Source organism: Cynocephalus volans, chromosome 8 (genome assembly GCF_027409185.1).
Source record: "Cynocephalus volans isolate mCynVol1 chromosome 8, mCynVol1.pri, whole genome shotgun sequence".
NCBI classification, from domain to species: domain Eukaryota; kingdom Metazoa; phylum Chordata; class Mammalia; order Dermoptera; family Cynocephalidae; genus Cynocephalus; species Cynocephalus volans.
Window position 1 is genome coordinate 133123762 of NC_084467.1, and position 20644 is coordinate 133144405.

At 41.8% G+C, this 20644-nt stretch overlaps 1 protein-coding gene across 2 annotated transcripts in view; it reads right to left on the bottom strand.

Moving 5' to 3' along the window:
• The window catches only part of ASTN1 (astrotactin 1), a 294586-nt gene that overhangs the window by 138962 nt on the left and 134980 nt on the right, over positions 1 to 20644 (bottom strand). Inside the window, exons 7-8 of one of the 2 annotated variants that reach the window (XM_063106058.1) lie at positions 19645 to 19812; positions 11438 to 11522 (exon numbers count right to left, since the gene is read on the bottom strand). In XM_063106058.1, coding sequence (XP_062962128.1) covers positions 11438 to 11522; positions 19645 to 19812 — 253 coding nt within the window. Of the gene's footprint in view, positions 1 to 11437; positions 11523 to 19620; positions 19813 to 20644 lie in introns of both variants that reach the window. The other variant, XM_063106057.1, reaches the window with a different exon arrangement.

The window sequence follows — 20644 nt, forward strand, 5'->3', positions numbered from 1 at the left end:
TCTGTGATGCTGGGCCAGGGTGCTACTGAGCCTCAAATAATAATATGCACCTTTCTCACTATATGTACATAGTTATGCATAGATATGTATATGCATGTGTGTGTGACTATACACATAAACATACATCTCGTATGTACGCAATGAACAAAGCAAGAGATATGACAATATGATGCTATTTTCTTGAAAAAGTATTGTTCCTAAGCAAATAAAACAAAAAATCAGTATGAGTTCTCTCTAGGGGATAGCATTTCAGGTGGCTTGAATTTTTTTCTTCTTGCTGCTCTGTTTCCAGATTTTCTACCAATTGCATGCATTCCTTTGGTAAAAACAAACAAGATAAAGCAAAGAACAAGATGCGCTATGACAAAATATTTGCTCTTTAGTTTTTGAAATTATATAAAACTAAAAACATAGAAAAAATAATTATAGTATGAGTATTTAAACACAAATCCAAAGTGCCTATCTAGGAAGAATAAACCTCAAGGTTACTTTTACTGAAATTGTTTTCACAGAAATTGTAGGTGAAATAAATATCACTAATTGCTCACCTTTTAAAAAATATCCAGTTTGTAGGATTTTTAACCAAGATTGGTGATACTTAAAAAAGACACCAAGCATGGTGTCCAGCATTACATGCTTGGTGATTGACAGCAATTAGTTAGCACTGTATGAGGGACTGCTCAAAGAATCTAGTGACATTGAAGTTGTATTGCATCAAACGCTGTGTTGAATGTGTGGGTCACTAGTTAGTGCCCATGCAGCCTTTTATTCTACAAAGACTTACGGAGATGTTTGTATTACAAGAATTTGACCTGAGTGCTAGACCTTGAACCACTCTCTTCTTTCCCCTAAAAACAGGTTAAAATTGAAGGCTTTTAAGTCACACATTTAGGAGAACTTCCCCAAGGAAAAAGATTTGAGAAAAACAATGTACCAGAAAGATACTTTTAAAGCTTTCTTCCTTATCTCCCCCCACCTTTTGTGATTATAAAATAATACATGCTCATTGTTAAATTATGAGAGAGGACAAAAATATATACAGAATTGGGGAAGGGGGTAATGAGAAGCAAAATTTTTGATGCATAGAACAAGAAATTGGGAGGAAATATGCCAAAATGGTAATGACAGTTTTCTCTAAGCGTGGGATAATGAATGGATTTCTTTTTCTGTTGATTTTAAAGAGAAAAAGATAAATAGCCAAAAATCTCCAAAGCCAGGAAAAATAACAGCATCCCAAACCTAGTATTTTTAGACTGAAACTCAAGGAAATTGAAGGTCTAGAGAGCATTCCTAGTGGAAAATATCCATGCATTCAGTAGAATATATAAATTCAGGACACTCTCTGGAAAGCATAGGCAAGACATAAAACATTCATTTCTATAAAATTGAAACAATTTATCTTCCATTCTTGAGCAGATGGGAGGGTAAATTGAGGTTGATTTTTTTTCACCCTGGTGGTCATGTTGGAGCAAATATGAGTGTTCCCGCCTCCGGCACTGTTTAAAATAAGTCTCTTGGTGTCGTGACTGGACTGGTCAGGTATGCAGTGTGGTAGGGTCTCAACCCTCCTCAGGAGGGCAGGCAGTACTGCGGGTGGATGTTTGTTACTGGACAGGTGGGGAGATGAGATGAAGATGAGCCGGTCCTGGGGAGTGCGGCAATGCAGAGAAGCAGGTGGTGGGCTGTAGAATGTCCACTCCCATCTACAGCTGACAACCAACTTTCAAAGTATCGCTTGCTCTTCACATTGCTCTCTCTTTTAAATCTTTATTTACCCAGCTGATTTATTTCCAATATCCTGCAGTTACTATAAAGCATGACCTCCAGCTACATGGCCCTGGGCATTACTTCACCTCTCATTTTCCAATCAGTAAAATGCAAGGATCTTTTAGGATGCATTCAGCTACTTGTTCACAAACCCATTCTTATTTTGATTGGAAGGAGATGGTGCACTGATAAGAGGATGCCATCCAGAAGGATCTGAAAACTCCATATCTTGTCTAAGAAATGTTCTTAAGTCTGGGCTGGCTGTTAACTCATTTGGTATAGCACGGTGCTGATAACACCAAGGTCACAAGTTCGGATTCCTGTACCGGCAAGCCACCAAAAAAAATTAAGTAAATTAATAAAATAATAATAATTTAGACTAATAAACAATATGTGTGATGTACCATTTTTGTATATGATACACATGTCAAGGAAAAGTTGAAGCACATAGATCAAAATGTTAATGGTGTTTGTGTTTTAAGTAAAAAAAAAAAAGTCTGGCTGTACTTTAGAATCACTTGGGGGACCTGTCAAATGTACGAATATGGGACCCTCTGCCAGACCTATGAAATTAAAATCTCTGGGGGTTGAAATCAGAACTCAGTATTTTAAATAAGCACACAGCAACACATCCAAAAAACAATACACCATGATGAAGTGGGATTAATCCCAAGGAGACAAGGATGGTTCAACATACACAAGTTAATAAATGTGATACTTCACGTCAACAAAATCAAGGACAAAAACCATGTGATTATCTCAACAGACACAGAAAAAGTGTTCAGCAAAATTCAATATCCCTTGATACTAAAGGCTCTCAGCAAATTAGATATAGAAGGAAAGTAATTCAACACAATAAAAACCATATATGACAAACCCACCACCAATATCATCATGAATGAGGAAAAGCTGAAAGATTTTCCCTTAAGAACAGGAACAAGACAATGATGCCCACTCTCACCACTCCTATTCAACATAGTATTAGACGTATTTGCCAGAGCAATCAGGCAAGAGAAATAAATAAAGGGCATCCAGATTGGAAAAGACAAAGTCAAATTGTCCCTATTTGCAGATGACATGATCCAATATATAGAAAAACCTAAAGACTCTACCAAGAAACTGTTAGAGCTGATTAACAATTTCAGTAATGTTGCAGAATACAAAATCAATACCCTAAAATCAGTAGCATTTTTATTCTCCAATAACGAACTAACAGAAAAAGAAATCAAGAAGATAAGCCCATTTACAAGTCACCAAAAAAATAAAATAACTTGAAATAAATTTAACCAAGGAGGTGAAAGATCTCTGAAAAATAACTATAAATGACTACTGAAAGAAATTAAAGAAGACACAAAAAGGTGGAAAGACATTCCATGCTCTTGGATTAGAAGAATCAACATTGTGAAAATGTCCATACTACCCCAAGCTATATAAATTTTCAATGCAATTCCCCTCAAAATACAAATGATATTCTTCACAGAAATAGAAAAAACAATCCTAACATTCATATGGAACAACAAAAGACCCTGAATAGCCAAGTAATCCTGAGCAAAAAAAAAAAAAAAAAACCAAAGCATAACACTACCTGATTTCAAATCATACTACAAGCATAGGAACCAAAACAACATGTTACTTGCATAAAAATAGACACTAAAACCAATGGAACAGAATAGAGAACCCAGAAATCAACCCACAGAATTACAGCCAACTGATCTTTGACAAAGGCGACAAGAACATACATTGTGGAAAAGACTGCCTCTTCAGTAAATGGTGCTGGGAAAATTGGAACTCCACATGCAGAAGAATGAAACTGTACATGTACCTATCACTGTATACCAATATCAACTCAAAATGGATTAAAGAATTAAGTATAAGACCTGAAACTATAAAACTACTAAAGGAAAAACATAGGGGAAACCTTCAGGAAGTAGGACTGGGCAAAGACTTTATGAATAAGACCCCAAAAGCACAAGCAACAAAAGAAAAAATAAATAAACGGGACTATATCAAACTGAAAAGCTTCTGCACAATAAAGAATACCATCAAAAGAGTGAAAACACAACCTACAGAATGGGAGACAATATTTACAAACTAGGGCAAAGGAGCTGAATAGACTTTTTTCAAATGGAGACATTCAAATGGCCAACAGGTACTTGAAAAAATGCTCAACATCACTAATCATCATGGAAGTGCAAATTAAAACCACACTGAGATATCATCTCACCACAGTTAGACTGGCTATAATAAAAAAGACTGAGAATAACAAATGCTGGTGAGGGTGTGGAGAGAAGGGAACACTCCTACACTGTTAGTGGGACTGTAAATTAGTACAGCCACTATGGAAAACAGTATGGAGGTTTCTCAAACAACAACAAATAGAACTGCCATATGACCCAGCAATCCCACTGTTGGGTATATATCCAAAGGAATGGAAAACATCATGTCAAAGGGACACCTGCACTCCAATGTTCATCGCAGCTCTATTTATAATAGCCAAGATATGGAACCAACCTAAATGTCCATCATTGTGTGACTGGATAAGGAAAATGTGGTATATATACACAGTGGAATACTACTCAGCCATAAAAAAAAAAAAATCAAATTCTGACATTTGTAGCAACATGTATAAGCTTGGAGAAAATTACGTGAAGTGAAATAAGCCATAGAAGGAAAAATATCACATGTCCTCACTCATAAGTGCGAGCTAAGAGAGAAGGAAGGAAGGAAAGAAAGACCACAGTGGTGTGCTGGACTTGTGAAGGGAGAGAAAGATCTAGGGTTGTGGGGGCGAGGTGTGGGGGGAGTTGGGGAGACATTGAGTGGGGGTCATGGGGAATAACTGCAATTTGTGGCAGTGGGCATGCTGATAATATTGATCTGATCATCACATCTTTGGCACAGGTGCTGATGGTCAGCTCTGTGCCCCACGAATATGTATAATCAATAAAAATAAAATAAATAAGGTCCCCAGATGATATTTAAGTAGCTGCTTGGTGGACTGGCGTGCAGGGGCCCATCACCAGGGCTGAATATCCAAGAAGGGTAGAGTTGCCTTAAGAGGAAAACCAAGGGCATCACCCAAAATGACCACAGGGTCAGCACTGGCTCATCAAGGGCCTTTGTGCTAATTTTAAAAAAGGCACTCAGGGCTGGCCCCATGGCTCAGTAGGGAGAGTGCGGTGCTGGTGGCACTGAGGCCGTGGGTTCGGATCCTGTGTGGGGCTGGCCGGTGTGCTCACTGGCTGAGCGTGGTGTGGATGGCACCATGCCGTGGGTTGCGATCCCCTTACCGGTCAAAAAAGAAAAAAAAAAAAAGGCACTCAGCTGAACAAGTGTGCCCTTTTTCTCAGAGCTGGCTTGCCTTGGCCAGCACAGGCTAGGTTTCAGCCCTCTGTTGTTGGATAGGCGTCCTCTCAGACTGAGGTCTGTTAACAAACGACAAAGTGTGTCACCGTACTCAGCACCACTCAGTTTTGGGAGAATGGATCAATCAAATGTTTTCACTTAAAATCCCTGAGAACGAGGTGCAGTTTCCCAGGCTAACTGAGGGTGTGATCCTGTTCAGTCTGTCCCAGGATTTCCTGGTAGGTGGAGATCCACTCTCGAGGACTTGGTGATCACCCAGGGAGGGGTCCATTCTCCTTCTAAGGGGCAACATTCCCACTGGAATCAGGTTACAGCAGGGCCTCTGGAGAGAGAAGGAACTGGGAACTTTAGGTTTACTTCCAAGAGGCTCTTTCCTCCGTTTGACACTGAAATGGGCAGGAGAAAGGACATTCACATTTCCATTGACTCCCAGGGGAAGAGGAGATGGAGGTTTAGAAAAGAAAAAGGAAGGGAAGAAAAGAAGACTGAGAAGTAAATGGCCAAATAAATACACCTGGAAACATTTGTTAGGAATAAGAGAGAGAGAGAGAGAGGAGGAAGAGGAGGAGGGAGGGAGGGAGCAGGAAAATTAAAAGAGGGCTAATGGGAAGATAATCCCATTTGTGCATGGCAGGGCAATGACAGGAGCTGGGCACAGACAAAGATGTCTGGGCTGGAGGGCAGGGAAAGAGGTGCCCAGAGATAAAGGAGCAGCCGCAGCCTGGCGGGCAAACCTTGTCTGAGGGGCAGGAGGAGGGTGAATGGGCAGCAGTGACCCAGAAACAACTGCAGGGGTGGGGAAGGAAAAGCCAGATGATAGGCAAAGGAACGTCAGGAAATGTCATGTCATACAGGACTGTCTCACTCCATCTGAGTCACTTCTGAACACTTTGGGTTCGTCCAAGAAAGCCAGGCATGGCCCAAGACTTCAGCCTGGAATCAGAGCTGCACCTTAGCACACCAGTCACTGTCCGAGAGGGGTTTAGCATTGGCACCTTGGTTGTTGGACAGTTGAGAGGAGGTTCTTGCTCAGTTTTATGTGGCCAGGAGAAGTGAGGATGGATTTTGGATCTTCTTAAATAATCAGTGGAGGCTGATCTTGTCTCAGTATCCAGAACCCAGGGGCAAAGGGATTTTCTCCACCAGATGCGACCACTGTCCTGTTAGTCGTCTTCAGGCATCATTCAACAGGTCAGAATAAAACTACCTCCTTCAAGGACAGGTTTTGAGCAAGACAGAGGGGCTAAAGTTAAACATGGTGAACACAGTCCGCATTCTTGGCTTGAGAAGTAAACTGGATTCTATGGTTTGGGAAGTTTGCTCCCTCAACAGATTTAGAATTCCTAAGCAGTCACTCCTGGGAGGGTGAGAGTAGGGAGGAGCTGTGCAGATAGAAGCACATATTAGGGCAACATGAGTCATGTACGAGTGTGTGTGGGCATGTGCACGCATGTGCACCTGTCTGGGGTGTCATCGTCAATGCATTGTCCCCTGAGCAGGCGGCATAAGGAGGAGGTGCTCTAATGAGCAAGGCCCTTCCTGACAACAGCATTTAAAACCTTGGAGAAGCACCTGTTTGTTTTCCACAGCAGGTCTCTTCCCATCTCATTAATTATCACTCTGTCTCCATCCTTCAGCCTTTAAATCTAGCAATATTTTATATTTCTCTAGTGGAGAATCTCCTTGGTGTTGCCCTCTGTATCTGAGATGCCAGAATAAGAAATCAGACCATCATTTACCAGGAACCTTCAAATGCGTGAATTTAATCTAATTGTGGTATTTTGAAAAATGTATCTAGAGGCCCTTGGGTGCACTTTTAATTTAACAAAAAAAAATTTTTTATAGCCTTTCTTCATAATCTCCAAAGTAACTAAATAAATTTGTTTTTTCTCCTCTAATATCTCCATGTAAATCAATTTCTCTTGCTTCCTCCACCCTCATTTATTGTTTTCATTTCTCATCTGTGAAAATTTTCAATTTGTCCTTGTTGTCCTAGAAAACAAACATCAAATACTGACTCTAATAGTTCCTGGCTGTGTCTATGCAGCCACAGGGATGAGAGGCCGAAGAGTTATTCAGTGAATTCCCATGGGGTAGACAGAAGACATGGCAAACCACCGTGCTGGGGTAGGACTCTTTTACCCTGGGTCTTCTGCCTGGCAGCTGGGTCACAGGGGGTGGCATGGCAGGGAACAATTGATTTTGTTGCCAACCTCAAAGACTGAGGATGTTACCTCAAATATCTCATGTTCTTTTAATAACCCATTAGAAATCTTTCAGCCATGACTTTGTTTAAATCTTTTTGAAGCTATTTTTATAACTAGGACCTTCTTGTGTAATGAGTTCAAATGATTCTGTGTACAATCTGCCTCCTCGGCCCTGTCACCTGGGTGAGCTGGAGCGACTGGCTTCACACCCAGATCCACATGTGAATGTCTCAATCTGCCTTACTTCTCCTTGGGCATCCTTTGGCAGAACTGGAGTTACCATGGAATGATTGCAATCTTCCTGATTCCCATATCTTGTACATATGGTCTCCAATTCTCTGTCATTCTTTGCTGTTTGGTCTTGAACACTTTTACCTACAGGGTAATTTTAGGGATACGTTTACTCAGTGATTGCAAATAAAAATCTAGACATTCCTAAGAGGTTTTGTGGGGTATTTTTGTTTCTTTGTTTTCTTTTCTTTTATGATTATTTAAATTTATTATGAAGGGCCTGAAAAATAAAGTGTCCTGAGAGGATATCCCACCAAACATACAGACACTTTGGAATTTCTTTCTGCTAACAATTCTAGGGTCTTGTACATGGGAGCTTTAATGTCCAAAGCCTTAGTAAACAAGATCTCTTTGAGATCTAGTCTTCGCCTCCTTATCAGCCTCTTCTTTTGTCCCTGTAAATGGCACTCTGAAGCTACATTGAGCGATTTTTTTTTTTTTGACATTCCTGGAAAAAAACACACTTCTTAGGTCTCCCTGCCTTTGTACATGCTATCGCCTTAGCTTAGAATTACCTTTGTTACCCATCACATAGAACAGTTCAAAATCCAACTTCTCCATGAAGCCCTACTCCAGATTCTCTTACCTTATATAAACCACCCCCTTAGACTATAATCTCACAGACCTTTGCTCACACCTGTATTTTAATAGGTTGTAGAATTCATTGCAATTATTTGTTATGCTGCCATCTGTCTATGTAGACTATTAGTTCTTCTGGAGCTGGGACCACATCTTCTATACATAGCAACCTAACATACCCTGGACCACAGCAGGTAATGGGGTACATATCTACTGAAAACATGAATGAGTAGGAGAGTAAATGATGGAGTGAAGTGGTGAGAGATTCCTATAAATAAACCAGCTCACTCTCCCACACACACTCAGACCCACACCACAAAAAATCACACAGACACCACATATGCACATGTAATCTACACACACACCAGGTACACTGGAGAGCCATGTAGAGAGGCTGGATAAAGTTGCAGGCGTAACTACTCTGCCTCACAGAAACATCCATTTGTGACATTTTGTGTTAGTGTCTTTGAGCAATTTTCTTCCTTGCCTGAAAGTCACAAATGCTTATTGCTCCTTTTCTCCAGGTACATTAACCTCGGTTTTCCACAAGGAATTTGTTTTAACTGTGACTGGCCTAGGATTCGGTTGTTCTACTCTAAAAGAATGTTCAGTTAAATCTTAAGTATACAATATAAGAATATGAAGTGAAAAACATAGATACCCACACACAGGCGGCTTTCCTCCACCTTCTGGGACATTAAATAAAACACACAGGAAAATCAGGCTTACCACTGATTTTTCCATACTACCCCAATACGTATCATTAGTCGGCGATCTGTCAGGCAATTTTCAATTCAAGTGACAGTCTTCACATTCAAACCAATTTCGATTAATTTTCTGGGAATCATCTAAAGAAACATGGCATCAGATCCCTAACTTAAATCAAGATGTATGTCATCTTCCACTTTTCACTTATCTTGTCATTTTATGAGGAAAATATGTAGTCATTTGTCTGGCGCTGTTTTATATACGTATAAATTCATGCTGCTTATCATTCCTAGTCCCATTATCCTCAAGATAGTCACTTTTTCCCCCCTCCTAACAGTTGCTCCATTATTTTATTAGTGTCCAAAATGAGACCTCGTAGACAGTGATGATCATAGAATAATGGAAATTAGAGATGGAAATGACAGATTAGGTCTCCTTGTCTATTTCCTGGGGCTAATGTTCCTGTCATTCTGTAACTTAGTGCTTTAGCCTGTCTTGTTTTAAATGACACCAACGCTGGGGCCTCCACCATTTCCCTTGAGGCTCTTGTCTGCATTCGAAGACTGTCTCTACACACAGCCAGAGGGAATGGCGAAGGCTTGTGCAATTACCAAGTGAAGTCAGGCCCATCCTCCCATGATCTGTCTACAAGGCTAGGGCTATGGAAGCCTGAGCGATTAGCCACCAAATCCAATCACTGCAGAGCACCAGCCTGTATCATTCAGGGCAAAAGTGAAATGATATTTTGTAGTTGTTTTCTCCAGCAGCAAGTTTGCAGGCTAAGAGATGCAGAGGTGGTTATCCATCACTCTTTATAATATTTTACTCAATAAGAACCACAGTCCACTGAGATTCTCAGCCATCACATAAGCTAAAATTCTGGCTCCCCAGAAAAGATGCAAACATTTCAAGGGTTAAGAGAGTAAGGGGATTAAGTAGAATTTAAACAGCGAATGGCACTCTTTATTCATATCTTGCTTGAATCTGTCAGCCAAGTTCTCTGTCCTTCCCACCCATCTTTCAATAACAGGACACCTCATATGTATTTACCTTCTATAAACACCTTCCTCTAAATTTTGTGGACTACCTCTCCGTGAAGATCTCCAATTCAGTTGAAACTCAGCAATCCTTCATTTTCTCTAACAAAAACATTTCATGGTATTTTGACTTCCCCGAGTTTTCTGACCTGTGACTCAGATTTCCTTTCCCTAACTTCATTCTCTCTTGTCCTTATCCCTCAACTTAAACCTGTTCCAGAACATTTACCCTCTTCTAACGTCTATGGACATCGATCATGCCCTGACTTAGTCATCAGCTGGCTAACTTCTCAGAGTTGAGTTCTTCTATCCCGTTATCATAAATCACTCCCTTGGGCTCTTCAATCATTTTTATTGCTCTTTTCCAAACTCTCACCCATTTGTCACCATATTTATTGCTTTGAGAGTCCAGAACTACATTCAATATTCTAGGTTTGGTCTCATCAGAATCACACAGAAGGGGCTGATCATCGACCTCAGAGATGTAAGTCCTCCATGGCAATGTCTGGAGTGACATTGGTTTCTTTTTTCCATCTTGTCAGGCTGCAAAAATATATGTAATCTGCAGTCCAAGCAATCACTCCAAAATGCCTTTTGCCTTGATTTCTTTCTAGTTTTCCTTGTTCAATTGATTGCTATTATTAGTTAGCATTTATTGATCCCTTTCTCTTCCCACCCTCCTTCATGACCCAGCCAATGCAGAAAGTAAGCTCTCAGCCTCCAAAACAAAGTAGAATGTTGTTTTTATATAGCAACGTAAGATGGACAGTGGTGATGGTTGCATAACAATGTAAATGTGCTGAATGCCACTCAATTATATGCTTAAAAAAATGGTTAAAATGGTAAATTTTATCACAATAAAAACATTCAGAAAATGTAAAAGATAAAAATAAAAAACAATAGACTAGGTTACTACTTTGTCCCTGTCATGTGTGCTTGGGAAAAAGCAAACGTCTCATGAGACATGGTAATTAGGGGTCAGACAAAAATACCCTTTTCTCAACAGAGAGTTCTCCCTTCGTCTTTGCATCTCACCCCTGCTGACAGTCCTGGTGAAAACAAGTCTCTACTCATGTCAGTCTCCCAAAGCTCATCAAGCTCTGGGAGAGCTACACTGGAGTCCATGAGGCTTTGCATGCCTCCAGCAAAATCATCAGCTAAGTTCTGCCTGTGGAATCCTCGTGGCTGGTGGTGGTGTGAAACAAAGAGAAGGACAGCTTGAGTTTCAGATCCCAGCTGGAGGCTGTGGAGCTGCGAGTCAGAGGCATCATCTCTTGACTCGTAAATGGAGAAAAAGATGATACGGATGTCACTGGAACGGTATAAATAAGGAAATGCACAGTGACATTTTTACCCATTCGCTCTTCGGAATATATAGCTACCCTTTAGCTCTGTTCCTTTCCATGCAGTTGCTCCACATCACGTCTGTGTAAGGGAGCAGTGGTGTGTGAGAACCAGCTCACCTGCCATCCCCTTACTTACCCCTGGTTTGTCCCCCATTCATTCCGAATGCAAAGATGCTTGTGTACTGGATCCTTCATGTAGCCTTCATAGCACAGGCATTCCCCTTAGGAGCAGGGTGAAGAGGAAGAAAGAGAAAGATGAGTGAATTGATTGATATGTCTGTGTTTGAGAACATTAATATGAAAGGGTCATATTAAACTCCACCTCCAATAGTAGCACGAATGAGACACTAAGTCCCATTATGTTATATATTTCCCTCTCCACTGTCCACATGAATGAACGCACCCATCAATCTCTCCATTTTCCAGTACATGATAATTTTCACTAGTGGAGGAATCTAATATTTAGAAAGCACCTATTACATGTGCTCTGTAAGCACAAAGACCAAGAACTCTGAGGGAAGGGATTTTTTCATCTTTATTTTCTCAATGCCCAGTATGCTGCAAGTCACATATTAGATGATTGATAAATGTTTAAAGACTGCATAAGTGAGCTTTTTTCATTGAATATTTCTAAGAATCTTGAAAAGTAGGTATTATTAATGTTATACTGGTGGGAAAAACTAAGGCTTGGAAAAATTGAAGGACTTGTTGATAGCTTGTAAGTGGCAGAGTTAAAATTTGAACCTCTGTCTGTCTGACTCCAGACCTTTTTACTACCATTCTGCCTTGCTGCTATCCACAGAATAACTACTATATTTACAGGAAGCCACTTATACTTACTACGATTTTATAGAAACTCTGGGTTAGAGCTTTTAAGTGCAAATGGCTAATTATCTTGGAGCTGGTAAATAGAAGGATCTTCTACAATTCTATGTTTGGCTAGGATATTACTAGGCTTTGTTATCATTAGTTACTCCACTGCTATACTGAGAGGCTCATGAATTGCATGCAAAACTGTATATGCGTGTATATGAACTTTTCTGGGGCAGGGTTTCACAATATTCATCTGATTTATAAGCAAATCCAAGATCCCCAAAAGACTAAGAATCATTGCTCTACTTAGCACTGATCTTGAGGAAGGTTGTTGCTGCTTCCTTATATTAATAATTCTTTATGCAATGCTATGCATCCACAAACTACTGAGACCAGTTACATTAACACAATAGTTTTTACTCTTTTAATGTCTGGTTATTTAATTTATAACTAGCAAAAAAACAGAGTGTGACTTCCTGACATGGGTAAATAACAAACGTGCCATGCCCTGTGGAGAGGATGGGCATGCCATTTCTTTATCTCCCAAGGAAGGGACACTTAAAAAGGATATAAATAGAATAATGGCTTTGAGTGCCGTTTTCTCACACTAAGATAAAACCCAGCAACAATGAAATGAAAGGACCTGACAGGTAAGGGAGAAGGGACTCGATAGGGTCTGAGCAGAGGGTTTTTTGTTAAGATCTTAGTGCAACCATTCATTTCAAGAATGACCTGTAAGCCCCTGTCCATCAGGCCCTCACTACCAGCCCATATTCGTTTTCTGCCCTACATCTGCTCAGCTCAACGTGCCGAGGAGAGGAGTGGAAATGAGTCACGTCTTAATTTGTGAAAAATCCTCAGGGAGCATTAAATCTGTACATTGTTTCCTATATGGCAAATTTTGGCTTCCACCTGGGCTGGATACACAACAGATTCGAATTTACTGGCTTCAGTGGAGCTGAGGTGTATCTAGAAATGATCAGAGAGCTCCCAGCCTAACATAGGAAAACACAGGTTGAAATTAGGTGGTCGATGCTGAGGCTTGTAGCTGAAGACAATTTCTCTGATAAAGGGAAAGATAAAGAAGGTAAATACCAGGGGAAAGTTAAAGAAGGAGAATATTAGGAGACTGGCTTCATACTTTCTCAATTCCAAAGAAAACATGGGCCCTAGACCGTAAGCTACACAGGGCAGGAGCAAGGTTAGTTTTCCCCCACGTGAGCAGGCCTTTGACAAATACTGTGTAATGGAAAATAAATAAATTAATTAAAGAGTTTTCCCTAAATTTACAGATAAACTCCCTTCCCTCAGGATGCAGATATCTAAATCAATTAATGTGTCAAGGGCTCAAATATAAACATGTCCCTTAGAGAAAGATACTCGCCTGATTGTCCTTGTGGACAACTGGCCATGGGTATGATATTTAAAAACCAGGAAGTAATCTCAGGAGGTTCTCAGAACCACCACTCTAACTCTTATAATGGTCTTGGCTGGATGCCTTGCCTAGAATTAAGGATTGACTAAAAAGGGAGTTTTCTTCCACATTTGATAGCTTGTTATCACGGAATATGTAAAAATACATGCAGTAACAACTCAGAGTTCAAGCAGAGCCTTATTTTCTAATGACGGCAATACCTACCATTTGTGTAGCACATTTACCTTCTCAAATTGCCTTCACAGTCATTATCTCCTTATGAGGTTTCCATCATTCATTACTATGTGGGGCACACTGCCGAGAACAGATAAAGCCTTCCTCCGTATAATGGCACATGCAGCCCAAAGTCCCAACAACAGAGACATTTCCAAACATATCAGGCTAGAGTTTGAGGATATCCAAAATTTGCCTCTCAAAAGATCTTCATTTCTGGAACCCACCAAACTTCCCTCCTCTGTATTCCTTCTCAAGACCAGTTTGGCCATCTACATTGAGAGGAGTTCAGACTTGATGAGGAAAGTTGCTATGGCAACCAACTGCTAAATCTTGACTTTAACAGGGGTTCGTGCAAGCGCAGGCTCCGACTGTTAGCTGTGAATTTTAAAGACCCCACAAGGGTGTTGGATGCCCTCCTAAGCTAGAAGTGTTACAGTCTCCGCATCTGCTATGACAGATGGCGGGAAACACATGAGGTGCTGACTCTGTGGTGGTTTACATAGGAATCCAACAAAGAGACGTGTCATGGCCATGGAGAAGTGCCCAGCCAGCATAGAGTGTGTCCTGTAGGAGGCGCTCAGGCAACCACACTGCCAGAGAGGAGAGCCACGGAGAGGTGGTCAGTGCAGGGTCTGGGGCTGGCTACACTTGATTTGCACTTGGTACTCTGAGGGCAAATGCCTTCTGGTGCCTTGTATGGGGGGCAGTGCCTTTCCCATTCTACAGCTGAATGACTGTGGTGCAAGTCTCATTCCAGGGATTAAAGAATGACCTTGAAGTTAGGGCTCCTCAGACATGACTGGGCTCACCCCATGTTCTTCAAGAGGCAAACACAGATCCAGGCCAGGTGCCTGAGTCCCTTCTATGCTTCAGGTGGTGGTTGGCTTTTATTAGATGGAATTGGGTGTGCTTTGTCTAAAAAGGGAAGTCTTTGCAAGGCACCTGGACTCGGGTGGTATCTGACTGCCCAAGGTCAAAGAGCCCCACACAACTCCAGAAGGGGAGACAGAGTGAAACATGCCAAAAGTATATCCTGAAGGAAGGTGCTTTCATTGGTTTGGAATGAGTGGGCAATCCAGGGGGCCAGAATAAAACAGGAATGGAGCTATCCTGTCAAATTAGGTTCACAAAAACCAGGAAAGATTAGAGAGAGAGGCAGTAGTTCATAGCAAGCAAAAGGGTATAGGACTGGAGTGAGTCTGGAAACCTGGTCCAACACCCCTCACCAGGTTTACAAGTTTCTCTGAGGTTGGGTCTGGCCTATAGAAAGACCTGGGACAGGAGGGATTTCAGTAAACATCTTGGATGGAGATTGAAACTTGATTTAGCTTGGAAGCCTGCACTCCTTGCAGAACCATAAAAGATAAATATTTTGAAAAGGGCAATGAGGGTCTGAGGCCAGGATTGATGGAGACTGTGAAATTAAGCAGGTGTGTGAAGCCTCCGCAGCTGTCCATAAGGGAAGAGAGTGGAGAGAAAAGTCGCTGAAACCAAGTAGTCTGTGTTTCCATCAAAAAACAAAACAAAAACAAATAAGCAAACAAACACACAACCACAACAAAAACCCTTAGAAAGTGCAGGAAAAGTCAGCTTCTGGCTGGATCTGGCTGGACACTAAGCCCTTAGTGCTTTGCTGTTAGCCCACCTTGACCAGAGACACGCCTAGGGTTACAAACCTGGGAGGATCTGGGAGAGAATGTTAGTGTGCAGTTGGCAAAGGGTTTCTTCAGAGGGTTGGTACTCTGCCGAGGCCACTCAGGAGCAGAACAATTCTAAGCCTTCCCCCTGGTTCCCTTCCTGCAGCAGGAGCTGTGAGAGCAGGATTGCATAACCACCAGGAGGATGAGTTATAGAGTCGGGCAGCCTGAGGTTGACGTGTGGCTAGGCCATTCACTAGGCAAGGGACCTAGCCAACATATCCATAAAATGGGCATTAAAAATACCATCTACATCATAGCCTTATTGTGAAACTTCAATTACATAATTCAAGTGCTTACATAATTCACTGTCCTTGACACAGAGTGAGCTCTCAATAAACATTACCTATCCCTATTGTTACTGAAAATCATTTTTCTGTGCATTTCCTACTTGTTTCCCCCCACTTGGAAGGGCAGTGTGGAGATGGAACACAGTATATTTTCTGAAGTTGTCAGCAGGCTGAACCTAATCCACATGTGATCTGAGTTGACGAACAACCAAATACTAGAAACACAACTTGTCCCAGGTTGAGAAGTGTTAGAAGAGGGTCACAGTGCTCCACAGAAGATTGGAAACAGCAGACAAACCATGGGGGGCACAGGTCTACCATTTCTCAGGTACACCCAAATTCAAATCAGAAAGTCTGAGGCTGCTTGATGATTAGAAAACATTTGCCAGTGCTTACTATATTCTAGGCACTAGGCTAAGAGCTTAGGAATATTACAGCCCTCCCTGATAGCAGGTTGGTAGAATGTAAATGTAGAGAGAGGCTGGAATGGAAACCAGATCAGCAAGTTTCCTCCAGCCCCATTTCTTCCATACATTTCTGACATATCTTTAGAAGGTCTATAAATTGGGCTAGGGGATATGAAGAGGGGAACCAGCAATGCTTGCTCTTTCTCTTTGTCTCGTCTCTCCTTCCTTGGTGTATGAGTTTTTTATTGCTGCAGTAAGAACATCACCACAAACTTAGTGGTTTAAAACAACATAATAAATTTATGTTTATTTAGGCCAGAAGTCTGACATGGGTTTCACTGGGCTAAAGTCAAGGTGTCTACAGGGCTGTGTTCCTTTCTGGAGGCACTAGAGGTGCTGTTTTCATGCCTTTTCTGTCTTCTAGAGGCTGCCCAAGTTCTTTGGCTCATGTCCTCTTCCTTCATCTTCAACGCCTGCAATGGCTGGTTGAGTCCTTCTCATACCACATCACTCTGACTTCCTCTTCTGCCTTCCTCTTCCACTTTTAAGGACCCCTGTGATTACACTGGGAATACCCAGATCATCCAGGATAATGTACTATTTTAAAGCCAGTTATTTAGCAACCTCCATTCCACATGCAACTTTAATTCTCTTTTGCAAAGTAGCATAGCACATTCACAGGTTCTGGGGATTAAGGTGTGGACATCTTTAGGAGTCCATTATTCTGTCTCCCACACCTGGTATTCTGGAGCACTGTGCAGATGATGGGTAAATACATGCTTAGTCTTGGGGTGCTTTTAGGAAGGATGCCTGAGGAGAGCTCCAGGCATGAGAGGCTGCTCCTGTGCAGTGACTGAGCATCTCTGTGTGTGTTTGTGTGTGAAAAGTATACAAGTGCACTTGTACAGCTCCGTGCATTCATATGGGCAGACCCCTCAGCATGGCTGGGAAAGCACATGTCCCAACACTATGACATTTCCAAGTAAGCTAGCTAGAGGATTGCAAAAATAACGTTTACTTGACTTGAAGCCAATTCCCACTCTTAGCTCTTTGGAGAAAGGCTCTAGGATGGAGTGTAGGAGGCGATAAAGTTTCTTACTGATGAGTGTGTGGGATGACCACATCATCCCTTGTGCAGAAAGAAGCAGGACAGGAGGGGGCTTTCCAATTCCAGCACTAATGAAATCAAAAGTCTTTGCAGCATCATTTCTCAGCTGCTACCCAAATGAAGATGTTGTACCTTGGTTCTGTTGTGAGGTTTGAGTTCTTATTTTTAGTCTGCCTCCATGACTTTTCACTTGGAAATTCATTAGTTGTCACAGATACTGAGAAGCCATCAGTAGGAGAAGGGCTTCCCAAAGTCACTTTCAGCAAGAATTAGAAATGAAATATCTGGAAAGGACTGAAGAGTTGATGAAAAAACTTTGCTATAGATGAGCAGCTTTCTGGCACATGGAACAGTAATGCTCAGTAATGGTTGCTACTTAAACAGCTTTGAATGACATATACGTTAGAACTGACATGTTTGGGGAAATGAAGCAACCTTTTATTATCCCACCTCTGCTCAAATTTCATGATAGATGAAACATAGACTCTGCTTTAGGGAGCTGTGGGACTAGTGGCAAGTCATATAGCTTCTCAAGGAATTCAAATGTTGATCTAAAGAAAAGAGGCAATTTATCTCTAAGACCCCTCCAAGCAAAACATCAACCCCTTCTTTCCATATGTGATTGAAAGTGCTTCCTGTTCTTTCAAACCCAAGTAGAAGCATCCAACAACCTCTGGAAATCATACTTCTCTCAGAAGTCAGTTTAACAGCTAAGATTGTCCCAAATCCTCTTAATCCAAACCAGCTGGAGAACTAGGGTACCAGAGACTAGCTCAGTTGCACGGAAAGGCCCCACCTCTGAGATGAGCTCTTTTTATTTTCTCCCAAGCACACTAGGTTTTGGGCATGGTACACACACAGCCCATCTGTTTGGTTTGGTGTTTGCCTGACAGCGTGGGAGGAGCAGCAAGTCAGCACAGTCTTAGACATCAGATGTTTAAAATGTTGTATTTTCTCCTCCATATGGGGCCTGGAATCTCTGTGATGGGCCCACGTAATACAACTTTAAGACCTAAGAAGGTGAACTTTAGATGTTGAAGTTACCTGTTACTCTTCAGAGAGATTTAGTAATGAATTATAAGGGCTAGATATCTTAGACAACCTCTAGTGAAATCCTTCCACCTGGAGCCTGAAGAACATTCATCCGTGTGCCTGTGTGTGTGTGCGTGCATGCATGCATGTGTGTGTGTGTGTGTGTGTGTGCATGTGTGTATGTATAGTGGGGGGCTGCACTTGAGCAGAGCTTAAGGAGCTGGCCTGTGACTCCAGCAATATTACGCTTAGGGATCTTAGATATCACTTTATCTCTTTCCTTTGCTCTAAGGCATCATACTACTTCTCTAGAAAGAATGTATCTGCGGTACTCGACCTACTGGAAACAGGTCTTTGAAAGACTGCTGTAGATGAACCCCTTCTACAATGAAGGTGCAAAGCAACCTGTAGTAAGAGATCTGTACTCCCAAATACGTTGGAGTTCAAGGTGTACTGTGACTGCTCTAATTCATGCCATGCCTGAATTTGGATCCTCACTCAGAGAAGCCCCAGCCCCATTTGATAATGTGAAAGACTATGAAGTCTTTTAAATAGACTTTAATCTGTTTGATAGACAAAGATGTCTACACTCATTGACCTAGTAATTTCTAAGATTTATCTGAAGAAAATAACCTTCACTGTGCCTTGCATTTATAGGTAAAGATGTTCACTTTAATAGTATTTATAAAAATTAACAATTTAAAGCATCCTAAATGTCAAATAATAGGGGACTGTTTAAATGAGCTATGAGACAGACATACAATGAAATATCAAATGGCCATTACAATTATGTTATTAAATATTATGTAGTGATTCTGGAAAATTCTCATGATTGAATGTTAAGTGAAAAAAGCAGAGAGACTCTACTAGACTTAGTGTGCTTTTAGGAAGCCTCTAAAAATCATGCATAGTAAAAAGATTGGAAGGCAGAACATTAAACATTTAACAGTGATTTATCATATAGGTTATTATTCTCTTCTATAAGGTTTTCTGAAGTTTTCAAATTTTCTGCAGTAAACATGCTTTAATTTTATAATCATAAAATGTCTAGCCCTGGTAGCTAAATATCCCCTGGCTGGATGACAAAGTGGCAGGGAAGATCATCCTAAACTGGTCTTTCTGGCTTGGGGCTACAGTGAGGATCCTTCCAAAGCTTCTACCAAAACACGTACGCACATTTTTAGCCCTGTGCTCAGCGGTCCAACCACATGCTGGCTGCTTGCAGGTCAAGGCTCGCGATGACAGTGAGACAGTGGAGCTAGAGGGATGGTCTGAGTTTCACGGGAGTGATTGCAAGAGGCATGATCTCTCTGACAGTTGCCCACTTCCCGTTGCTCCTGCCTACCAGTTTCGGGGTCGCATTGGTGTTCGCAGGGGTCCAGAAGCCGCCGGGCACAGAGATCCATGGCCCAGGGCCCACTGGAGTTCTGCTGAGAGAAGAGAACCACTTGGGCAGGGTTCAGCCAGTCACTGGCATCCAGCTGGCTCCCTTCCAGCAAGATGAAGCGGCTGCCTGCAGGGTGAGAGAGGAAGCAAGGCTGTGTGTGCATACACAAGATGAGCATAAGCCACTGAAGATGGAGTGAATCCCACTCCAAGGATTAGTCCCAATCGGAGATCGTTATTCCCCCCAGTCCTAGCCCTAGCCTGTCATGAGCCCCAGAGCAAGGGATCAGCAGATGGAGGCTTGGCAATCACTTGGACTGCAGTCAGGTTGGGGACATTAGGCCCGCCAGCCTTGCCCCCACTGCCTTGCCACGTCCCATTTCTATTTGGGTGTTCCTAAGGGATCCAGGGACAGAGCTGCTCTGTGATGGCTGTGGCACGGCTCCATCAGACCTAGCCACAGGCACTGGCGCTAGTCCAAGGAACAGGGACCTGCTGCCTATCTTCATTTGCCGTGAAATAGCAGGCCCTCTAACACGACAAACAGTCCCACCTGTTCTCAGCCTGACAGCAACCGAGAGAACAGACATTAACAAGTCAATTAGGTGCTCTGGGCTTAAATGATTCAGGGACTCTCAGAACCTATATTACTCCCTCATTATATTGGGGTCCCCCTGGATGAAAGTAAATTATTGTTATTGAGTTCTAAGCTTATAGCAAGTTACTGCAATTAGAAATTTTTCACCCCGGCCTACCAAACCAAAGCATGGCTAACCCTTAAACACCGCTACTACTCTACTTAGCTTTTCCCTTCTCAAGGGTAAGAGAATCTTTGTGTTTACCTACCTATAGCCAGTATATCCTGTATTTCTCTAAGAAGACAGGGGCCTAATTATAAACAAACAAAAAGTGGGAGTGGGCACAGAGAAGAGGTAATCTGTTCAGATTTTTTTGTTTGT